General features: G+C 37.2%; 1 protein-coding gene across 1 annotated transcript in view; it reads left to right on the top strand.

Annotated features, from left to right (window-relative positions):
- Window positions 1–11,035, top strand: part of ABCA6 (ATP binding cassette subfamily A member 6) — a 97,292-nt gene extending 86,257 nt beyond the window's left edge. Inside the window, exons 36-47 of the mRNA XM_063617488.1 lie at window positions 1,143–1,234; window positions 1,928–2,048; window positions 2,657–2,774; window positions 3,665–3,756; window positions 4,186–4,340; window positions 4,869–4,944; window positions 5,021–5,115; window positions 6,065–6,184; window positions 6,382–6,522; window positions 8,240–8,319; window positions 10,118–10,173; window positions 10,318–11,035. Of these exons, the coding sequence (XP_063473558.1) occupies window positions 1,143–1,234; window positions 1,928–2,048; window positions 2,657–2,774; window positions 3,665–3,756; window positions 4,186–4,340; window positions 4,869–4,944; window positions 5,021–5,115; window positions 6,065–6,184; window positions 6,382–6,522; window positions 8,240–8,319; window positions 10,118–10,173; window positions 10,318–10,419 (1,248 nt within the window). The 3' untranslated portion in view covers window positions 10,420–11,035. The remainder of the gene's footprint in view (window positions 1–1,142; window positions 1,235–1,927; window positions 2,049–2,656; window positions 2,775–3,664; window positions 3,757–4,185; window positions 4,341–4,868; window positions 4,945–5,020; window positions 5,116–6,064; window positions 6,185–6,381; window positions 6,523–8,239; window positions 8,320–10,117; window positions 10,174–10,317) is intronic.
- Window positions 11,036–11,587: the final 552 nt, after the last annotated feature.

Genomic DNA, 11,587 nt, shown 5'->3' on the forward strand with positions numbered 1-11,587 from the left:
GATCTTGTCCAAAGTGTGCCATTTTAAAAGTGTTTTTATATGATTTTAGATAAAGCAATTACCTTCAGACATGTTTCTAAACCTTAGAGTTACTTTTTACAGGCTTGGATTGGCTACATGTGTCCAAAATTTAATATTAAATTAATTTTTTGTTTGCTTATCCTGTTTACTGTCCCTCCTCTAAATTTGAGAGAGCTTGTAAAAAATAGAGATGCAATGTAACTTACTTTCTTTGAATAATAGATTAAAAAGGCAAGAACTGAATAATAAAAGTGAAAGGGAAAATGATTATTTTGGTGTATTTAGGCTGAAGGGAACGACTGTCTTTGAATCCTATGTGTCAGTACTTTTCTAGGTACAGGAGAAAATAAAGACAGAGGTCCTTGCCCTCATGGAGCTTATATTCTGGTGGAAGGAGATGGATAATAAACTAAATGGATAATATGTGTGGTGTCAGATGGGTGGTCAGGAAAGTCTTCGAGAAGAGCACTTCAGTAGGAAGTGGCAAGAGTGACCCCGGCTCAATCCAGGGTCAGCCAGGCCAGTGTGGTTGTGACTGAATGACCAAGCAAGAGAGTGATAAGAAAGATGGCCACAGAAGTCATGGGATAAAGTGAGAGGCCAGGAGAAAGGGTTACACAGGGTAATCTAGATTACTCTAAAGGCTTTGACTCTACTCTGAGTGATGGAGGAGGAGTCATTGGAGAGTTTTAAGCACAGTGATAAGTTCAGACTTATGTATTAAAAAAGTAGCTCAGGATAGTGTGTTGAGAACAGATGTTTAGAGCAAGAGGGGCAGCGATAGCCCAAGTAGGAAGGGGTTGCAACAATCCAGGTGAGACATTATAATGACCTAGGCCTGGGTGGGAGTATCATGAGTAGGGGTGAGAAATAATTGGGTTATGGATAATTTTGAAGATAGAGCAGTTAGAATTTACTTACAAACTGAATATGGGTGGCAAGAAGAAAGGAAACAGCTTTCACTAATCTGGATTGTGAATGTATAGCTACATTTCTCCCCCAGCTTATGAGAATGATTCACAACTATTTACCCAAAGACAAAACACCACCAACTTAATTCAAATGTTTAAATAATATTTGTGAAATTATGCCTAAATATAACTGTATTTCTTTGCTCATAGCCCTACTTTCAGACTTTGCTATTCGTTTTTGTTCTAAGATGCATGGAACTAAAATATGGAAAGAAAAGAATGAGAAAAGATCCTGTTTTCAGGTTGGGGTGAAATTTAACTTTATACTTAATATCATATTTTAACATTCCTAGATTGTGTCTGCGCTATCATCTTGTTAATACAGATTTACATTTACAATGGAAGCACATATTGATTGTCATTAGGGAAGGTGGATTGCTGCCTTACTGCCAAGAGATAGAACTCCCAGGCAGAGTTCTGGCTGTAAGCAGCTGAAAGAAACCTTCACTCCATCCAAAATTTAATAAGGACCCAAATATGCCATTCTCTCATCTGAGATAATTGTGCATCCTTGAAAAGAAAAGATGGGAAGGAATTGATTTAGCAACATAGTTGAGTGTTTTAAAAATGGAGGGCTGTAGAGAGGGTGAGCAGTAAATGATGTTGAAAAAAAATCTGGTGTGATGAAGATGGGCTCAGACTGAGTAGAGAAAATGAGAGTGACATGAATTTTAAAGAGAAAGGAGCAGTACCTGCTGACAGATTTGAAAGGGTCAAAGATTCTTACTGGAAGAATGGCAACAACATCAAGAAAGGGATTCTGGCTAGTGGGACAGAAGTTCTTGGCAAAAGCAGAGGCAATGTTGATAGTCATCATCACATCATCACCTGCACATTAGAGAAGAGGACAGTAGTAAAATCACAGGAATGCTGATTTTTGACACATTTTTTAACAGCTAGAATACCACATGTAACCCATTTCATTTTCTCCGTAGAATTTCCCCCCAAAGTAGAGATGCTAAACCAAATCCAGAAGAACTCATAGATGAAGATGAAGATGTTCAAGCAGAAAGAATAAGAACAGCAACTGCTCTGACCACTTCAATCTTAGATGAGGTAAAAAAGCAAGGGGTAAAATGGATGTTAATGGAGATATTCAAGAACTGTCAAGAACAGGATTTGATATGCTGGGTTTCATTTTGAGAGTTTGGAGTTTGGTGCATTTCTGTATTATGCATCCAAGACACTCCAAAGAAGTGTCTGCATAATCAAGGCACTTCACTTATTCAGAGTGTCCTAGAAGCTAAAAAGAACACAAAACCTAATGGTTTTATTTTTCTTTTGAGAAAAGTGGACTTTCATAATTAGGGGTATAACTGCAAGACCAAACAAGACCTCATGAGTTAAATAATTTAAGTTAGATTTGTCGAAGAATGCTAAATAGAGATTAAGATTTTAAGGGTTACTCTATTTGACTTAGATGTGATGGTTCCATGAGGTTAGCCACCCCTCTTCTGGCAAGACAATGAGCTACTTCCATGAAACTCAGTCTATTTGGAAGCAAGAAATATTTTCTACATTAATGAATGCATATTACATTTAGCAGCATGAATTACTCTCAACTCAAAATATGGTTTGGTTTATGACATAAGGCATGAAAGGTTCCAGCAGAGACCTAAAGTCTCTGAAATTTAAGAGGAAAATCATACTGTCATCTCTTCTAGAAACCTGTTATAATTGCCAGCTGTCTACACAAAGAATATGCAGGCCAGAAGAAAAGTTGCTTTTCAAAGAGGAAGAATAAAATAGCAGCAAGAAATATCTCTTTCTGTGTTCAAGAAGGTCTGTAATAATCCCTTTTAAAACTTACCATTATTTTTAGAACTACCTACTGAACGTCTATGTCATAGGCACAGTTTTACTTGCTGAAGCATTCATTCACTTATTCAATATATATATATATATTTTTAGTGTGCCAGGGAGTGTTTTAGACTCTGGAAATACAATTATGAAGAAACTAGACAAAGAGCATCCAGGTAGAGGACATAGTGAGGGCAGGGACTCAGACACATTTGGAAAGGTTGTATCTCTAGCCAAGAGGCCAGTAAATGCATCCATAAATGGAAGGGATAAAGCTATAGAGCTGAGCAGTGCCAGATTAGGTACAGCTTTTGAAAACAGCAATGAGTTTGTGTTTTATACAAGTTAGCGGAATACCATTGGAGAGTTTTTAGCGGACTTGTGTCATTTTAATTTATCTTTTGAAAAGATTACAGATTGGCTATTGTTTGTCAGTTTGGGTTGGGGGGGATAAGTTCAGAGGCTTTTATATCAGTTGGGATGAAAGATGATGGTAACTTGGACAGAGGTGGTTGAATTTGGGATGAAGAAAATATTCCTAACTTCTCAAGTTTGAGAATCATTTATACATGTACTCAGTGCATCAGCCATCTATTATGGAAAACAGTTGGACACATTTCCAACTGAAACAAGTAATCTGGGGGGAAAAGGACAGATGTATTGACATCAAATTCATTAGCTTTGCAGTAACATTTGGCATAATTACAGAAAATAAAGAACATGCTTTGGTGACGTGGATTACATATATGTTATCAATCTCAGAATGGTACTAACTGAAGGGTGCAGAGATCTCAGAAGATTTCACTGGAGCAAAAGGTTTATGTTGTTCAGTATTTCACTTCCAATATTGATAGTCTGATTCTTTCTTTCAGGTGAAATTTTAGGATTGCTAGGACCCAATGGTGCTGGAAAAAGTTCATCTATTAGAATGATATCTGGGATCACAAAGCCAACTGCTGGAGAGGTAGTGAGGAAATGGTTTCCATTACCAAAACAGAAATTTCATGATATGTGTAGATTATATCTTTGTAAGACTATACTATTTTTCTTTTTTTTGCCTTTGGATAAATTTTATTTTTCCCCTCTTTAAATTTTTACTGGGCATCAGGTGTTTATAACAGGACTTGGAATCTTACCAGAAACCAATTACCTTTTCCTCATCAGTTTCTCAGGAACTTCCTGAGCTTATTAGGTCTCTTTTCTCCTTTGCATGTAAAACTATATTTTTATATTTTTACTTTAAATCATTTTCTGTAATAAATATATGAAGTAATTTCTATAGTATTTATTTGATGATTAAACAATTTAGACGCTTATATATGTCAGTTTCTGGAGTAATTATGCTATTGGAATAAAGGCTGCATGCCTTTCTAAAGCTCTTTTATTTTTTTAGGTGGAACTGAAAGGCTGCAGTTCAGTTTTGGGCCACCTGGGGTACTGCCCTCAGGAGAACGTGCTGTGGCCCATGCTGACGGTGAGGGAGCACCTGGAGGTGTATGCTGCCGTCAAGGGGCTCAGGAAAGCAGAAGCGAGGCTCGCCATGGCAAGGTACAGACGGGACCTGCGATTCCTTTGTGTCAGAATGCAGGGAGACTGTAGCACTAATGATGAATTCACTAATAAAGAACGGAGAGTGAATATGCTATCTCCATCTTTCCAGAGTGTCAGTGGCAGAGCAGGGATGAGGGACAAGACCTGACTTCCTGCATCCCTGAATGAGAGATCTTTAAAAAATGATTGTATAAAATAATTGACAAGGAATAAGTGAACGAATCACCATGAATCGTCATCCATTTCAGTTTTCTAATTTAAACAACCTGAAAATGAAACAATCATCCATTGTCAGTTTCTCATTCAGAATTCTAGTTTTTCCTAAAACTGTTTATGAGGCAAAAAAAAAAAAAAAAAAAAAAATCTTTCATGTTCCAAAATAAACCAATCTCTTTTTTAAAATCATGAGTTAGGATTTTGACAATAATGTTGCTAAACTTCCCTCTAATGCTGTTACTGTTCTGTGTGCTTGGATTTTCCAAAAACCTTGTCTTGACCAGATATTCTCATTCTGTTTTCTGTCAGATTAGTGAGTGCTTTCAAACTGCATGAGCAGCTGAATGTTCCTGTGCAGAAATTAACAGCAGGAACCATGAGAAAGGTATGTGCGGTGTATGATGCTCTATGGAGAGCTGGTGTGGTGTGGCAGCAAACAGGGGTGTTTTTCTGCATTGCAGTTGTGTTTTGTGCTGAGCCTCCTGGGAAACTCACCTGTCTTGCTCCTGGATGAACCATCTACGGGCATAGACCCCACAGGGCAGCAGCAAATGTGGTGAGCATCGTTATACCCCAGAGCTGCGAGCATGCACATTAGGGAAGGTTGCATATTTTAACTGATCTTGGAAAATCAGCCCTCAAACCCACTGGTTCCTGATTCAGGGGACATAATTTATATTATCAGGAAAACAAATATTTAACCAGTAGATGATCTAATCTGCATGATGTTCACGTGGTATTCAGGTTAAAAAGACCCAACATTTTCTTGGGGTTTTAGGTTTTTAATGTGGACTGTTAAAATACAAAAATATTTTGCCTTTTAATTATTGAGATGTCTATAACTGTTTCCTCTTTTTTCCCTTTTACTTTGTTTCCTGGGAGACTATTAACTTCCTGACACAATTTTCCTGTTTTTTTTTTTTTCCTTTTTAATGTGACCTGTCAAATTTGTTCCTCCAGTTTTTCTCGGGTTTATTCTTTTTCTTACTTTCCCATCTAGGATTTACCGTTTGGAATAATAAAATCTTCAGTCTAGTTTCATATTTGTCACTGTCTGATACTTTTCCAACTTTAACAAAAACTTTGTTATGGCAATTTTATACAAATGTAGAGAATCACTTATGAATCCATTATTCCCATGGACAAGTTTCAGTAGGTATCAATAGAACCAATATCCTTTCATCTATATCTCCACCCACTTCCTTTCTCCACCCTCCAATTATTTTGAAGGAAATACAAAGCAGCATATACTTTAATTTTTAAATATTTCAGTTAGTATCTTCAGAAGATAAGGAGTCTTACCTCTTTTTTAACTCAACTACAATATGATTAGCACATCTAAAAATACTTAAAAATGTTATTTATGTTATCAAAAACCTAGTCAGTACTTACATTGCACTTTTTTTTGCATTAGGATCTGAATATGATTCATATATTGTATTTTGTCTTGTTTTTGTTCTGCACTTAGTTATTTTAAATACTGTTAATTTTTTTGCTCACTTCAGGCAGGCAATCCAGGCAGTTGTTAAAAACACAGAGAGGGGTGTCCTCCTGACCACCCATAACCTGGCTGAGGCGGAGGCCTTGTGTGACCGTGTGGCCATCATGGTGTCTGGAAGGCTTAGGTGGGTGTCTCTCCAAAGCCTGCATTTGATGCTCAAAATGAGATTTCCCATGGGAAGGGCAAAATCCCTGTGTGTGGCTGGAGCCCTTCCGTTTTGCTTCCTTGGTGACACCTTTTCTTCTACATTTGAAATTTAAGAATAACATTAAAAAATTAAGGGCAATATTTTTTTGAACATATTATCTTTCTTGCCCATAGATGCATTGGCTCCATCCAGCACCTGAAAAACAAACTTGGCAAGGATTACATTCTAGAGCTAAAAGTGAAGGAAACGTCTCAAGTGACTTTGGTCCACACTGAGATTCTGAAGCTTTTCCCACAGGCTGCAAGGCAGGAAAGGTGAGACGGGCTTTTGATCATGGAGAAATATGGAGGCTTTATCCACTCAGTGGTTTCCTTTTTGCTGTGTGAGAACTTCATAGTGATTTGGCTTCATAATAAAAGTTAGGGACCTCAGAAATGGATTTGTTCAGTATTCCAGATTATAAGAGATTGAGACCTACTCAGGAACCTGTGTCCCCTGGGGCAGCCCAGGCACACTCTCCTCGGCCATCGCAGGCTGATCCCCAGCTCCAGAGGGGGACTTGGAAAGACTTGGGAGAAGGAACTTCTGATGACTCAAACCCACACAGGACCACAATGGTGTCCTTCCTGGGCCTCCTCATAAACGCTTAACATATATAAATATTTAAAATTTAAAAGATATAAATATTTAGGGTGAATTTTCCCCGTAGGAAACAAATGGCAATTGAGATAATCAAACGGTCTCTCTTTAATGGAATTTTCATACCTTAAAGTAGATAATGGAAAGGGATATGTGTGTATGTGTGTGTGTGCATGACCACCTATCTCTGTGTGTGTGTCTGTGTGTGTGTGTTTGTGTACGTCTGTATGTTATTTGGAGGACGGCAAGAAGGTGGAGCAGAAACTGAATTTGAAATTCCCGTGGAGAGATAAGCACATCAAAAAATAGGACATAAAAGCTACTATTTTATTTTAGCACAGTGTAAATGTAATTAAATTTTCTAAGATAGATATCAGAACATGTAACTTTGTCCCATTCCCAGACGTTTGGTGTCACAAATCAGAGAAGCGGTTCTGATATAGGTGGGAAGATCAAAAACGATAAAACAGAAAGAACAGGGGCTGGTCTGAAAAGGGCCAATCCTGGACATCTGGTCAACCTTAGTGCCACCTGGGAGCACTAAACCCCTGTTTGGGAATAAGCTGGGAATAGGGCATGAGGGTTTACAGCCAGAAGTAGCACACGGAAGCAAGATGCCCCAAATCAATTACAGCTCTTCCTTAGAGGTCAGGGAAGTATTTAAAGTGTTTTATGTCCTTCCTCTACTGCTATCTTCAACTCTCCCAACCTCATATTATTCTTTACAAGTTAGATTTCTGGGAGGAGGGGGAATCAAGGAGATTCCAAGGTTTTTTGACTGGCAGCCCCAGCTCTATTGATTTCCTTACTTCTGGATGGCCCTGGGGCCTAGAAAGAGCCTTCAAAATAAATATGTCTTCCTTACAGATCTTTCACCAATATTAACCTCCATCTCCAAGATTTGCCACTTTTTATGGTTTTACAAAATAGTCCTGAATTTACTTTTGTTTAAATGTTTATATTTTCCATTGTAAATGTGAAGCAAATTGCTGAAAACATAAGAAATAAAGAAAAAATTCATGCATTAAAAAAACAAAACAATGAATTAGCTTTCTGATGACAAAGATGAACATTTATTTTGGGGTTAATTCCCAATCTAATTTGAACTAATCAAAGGGAATAGTTCAGGATACCTGATTTTCAACAAGCAAAGGTTTTGCATAAGCTGAGCACATACATAATTATGCTGAGTTATTACCAGGAGAGCTGTCTGCAACAGCCAGATACCAAAAAGCAATTCAAAACAATGCTGTGATTTCATATTTAAGCCATACATTAATTTGCATTACTTTTATTTTAAGAAGAAAATTGTTGGTAATATCAATATTTATTCTGATGCTCATTTTCTCCCCTTGAAACTCAGAGCTGAATATGACATCTTCCTATTTTCAGGTATTCCTCCTTGTTAACCTATAAGCTGCCCGTGGCAGACGTTTACCCTCTATCGCAGACCTTTCGCAAATTAGAGGCAGGTAAGAGTGACCACATTCAAATAAATCTTTTGAAGAATCAACTAATACTAAAATAATAATTTAATGGATGCTAATTGTGTAACAATTTTTAAAAATAGGCCTGTAGGGCATGATTTTTAAGAATTCTAATGGTAGGTAATGGTGGGATTTAACCTCAATTTAGGTTAATCTGACTCCATGAAAAGAGGTTAATCTCCAGTGCAGGGACCGAAGCTGCAGGAAACACACATGCTTAACTGTTCTTACTGTGAAGCCATGGCGTCCCCCTCTAAAAGCCCCTTTGTGTGGCCTGCTTTGCTCACATGTATATAATCCATTCACACCAAGTGTCCCAAATTATTACTTTACTCCATTTCTTTCCTTACATATCCACCTCCTTCCCACTTTTCTCCCTCAGTTGATGCCCTTGCTTTATATTTCACTAATAAAATAGAAGCAATAGAGAAAGTTTCCATCCATCCATCAACCTCCTTGTGTCTGTGCAGGTGTATTTGGCCTTCCTATTTGAATGATAGCTTCGACCGTCCCCTGCATTGTGTATAACTCCTCTTGCTGATTGAAATTGTCCACACTCTCTCTCCTGTCATCATTTTCTCTGCTTTCAACCCTGTCATTCCCAACAGTAGACCATTGGGTGTAATTTCTCAGCACAGCATAATGGTGAAGAGCTCAAAGTTTAGAGCCCGTCCTTCTGGGCTGAGAGCCCAGGCATGCTGCTTACTAGCTGGGTGACGTTGGGTGAGGTACTCAATCCCTGCATATCTAGATGGTTTGTCTCTACAATAATGGATACTATTAGTGCCCACTTGGCCAGGTTGTTAGGATTAAATGAGTAAATATTTTAAGTGTCTAGAACAGTGCCTGGCTCATTGTGTTTGACATAATATGCATTATAATATGTATCTCTGCTTTGTTCCTTCCACGCTAGGCAGATGACTTTGTAGTTCTTCCTAAATGCTGCCAGACATGTAAGCTCCTGCCTCAGGACTTTGTACTTGCTAATCCTTCTTCCTGGAATTCTCCTTCCTAAACATCCAGGCTTCTTCCTCGCATTTTCAGATGTTAGTTCAATTATTACCTTATTAGTGTGGCCTTCTCTGACCATCCAGTAAAAAAGAGTGCCTAGCGCTCCCTATTTATTTTTACCAGCTTTATTTTTCTTTAAAGCCACTATTGTCATTAACTTTATCATATATTTAAGTGCTTGTGTGTTTAATGTCACTAATTCCTCCCACTAAAATGCACACTATATCAAGGCAGGAGTATTTGTCTATTTTCTTGACTGTTCTATTTGTGGCATCTAAGAGTGCCTCACACATAGCAGATTCTTAGTGTATGAATGGTGAAGTATGCACACGTGGATATGTGAATCTGGTGACAACTGTCATGCAGACTTTTTGGTGGGGAAATCCAGCAGAGAGATGAACTGGCTGAAGAGAGTTTTGAGTTCTCTTAAAGAGGATGGGATAGGATCTTCCTCATGTTTAAGAATATTTTGATCAATGATGTAGTTCTTCAAGGAACATATATATCTTCCAAAGACGCAATACCAAAACAAATATTATTGAAACATAATATGAGAAAATGATAACATCAATATTAATATAGTATATATTTATATATTATATATAATTAATTCTGTATGGCTTTCATTATTTCATCCTTACATCAAGCATTTGCTTATTCAGCTTTATTTATATTAATGATTTACATTTTTATTCTTTATGATTTTGAAAAAATTCTTGGTAATAAATTGTAAGCACCTACTATTAATACTAGTGTTTTTTTTTTCCTTCAGTGAAGCATAACTTTAACCTGGAAGAATACAGCCTTTCTCAGTGCACATTGGAGAAGGTAAGTCAACTGGTTTGACTTTGTATCATCCTGGTAAATTTCACATGAAAGCAACATGCATTTTCCTGTTCATTTGGAAGACCAACAACTTGATAATCTCTCTTCCCTCTTTCCTTCTTTCCTTCTTCTTTGTCTCCTAATTAGGTATTCTTAGAGCTTTCTAAGGAACAGGAAGTGGGAAATTTTGATGAAGAAATTGATACAACAATGAGATGGAAACTACTCCCTCATTCAGATGAACCTTAAAACCTCAAACCTAGTAATTTTTTGTTGATATCCTATAAACTTATGTTTTATGCAATAATTAATAGTATGTTTAATTTTAAAGATCATTTAAAATTAACATCAGGTATATTTTGTATATTTAGTTAATAAATACATAAATTTTAAAATTATTCTTCCTCTCAAACATAGGGGTGATAGCAAACCTGTGGTAAATAAAGGCAATGCAAAATATTAGTAAAGTCACCCAAAGAGTCAGGCATTGGGTATTGTGGAAATAAAGCTATATAAACTTAGAATTTTTAAAAAATATGACTTTTTTACCTTTTACTAAAAACATTCTCTTGCTGAAATATGTAAAGGGTATATTCAGTAGCCAAGAGTTGCATGACTACTTCACACCAGTTCATGATACAACAGGTATACAGGTTTTCTTTTATAAGCAAGTACAACTCAAGAGTCTTCTGAAAATACTCCAGAAATTGCTTTAAAACTCGCAAGTGTGGGGCCGGGTGCAGTGGCTCATGCCTGTAATCCCAGCACTTTGGGAGGCCGAGGCAGGTGGATCACGAGGTCAGGAGTTCGAGACCAGCCCAGTCAATATGGTGAAACCCAGAATCTAATAAAAATATAAAAATTAGCTGGGCATTGGCGTTTGCTTTTATAGTCCCAGCTATTTGGGAGGCTAAGGGAGGAGAATTGCTTGAACCCTGGAGGTTGCAGTGAGCCAAGATCATGCCAGTGCACTGCAGCTTGGGTGACAGAGGGAGACTTTATCAAAAAAAAAAAAAAACCCAAAAAGCCTCACAAGTATTAGGAGGTCCTTGGACATACAAGTAGACAAGCACTCACACTGAAAATAGTTCCGTTATACCTTTTGAAAATAAAGGGAGTCACAGTAGTATTTGTTCAGATTTTTAAAATTTTGAATACTCTTAACAACATTAACTTATTGTTTTCAGGGGGTGCTGATTTTCCTTGTCATCTTTGAATAGTTTTATGGGATTTGATATTATTTTAAAATCATTTCTCCCTTATATAAGTATATGTGCATGTATGTATATCTATATATTTTCCACATATCTTTTTTTTTTTTTTTTTTGAGACAAGGTTCTTAGCTTCCTTGCATTGGGTTAGAACATGCTCCTTTAGCTCAGAGGAGTTTGTTATTACCCACCTTCTGAAGACTACT

This window comes from Symphalangus syndactylus, chromosome 14, assembly GCF_028878055.3.
Source record: "Symphalangus syndactylus isolate Jambi chromosome 14, NHGRI_mSymSyn1-v2.1_pri, whole genome shotgun sequence".
Taxonomy (NCBI): domain Eukaryota; kingdom Metazoa; phylum Chordata; class Mammalia; order Primates; family Hylobatidae; genus Symphalangus; species Symphalangus syndactylus.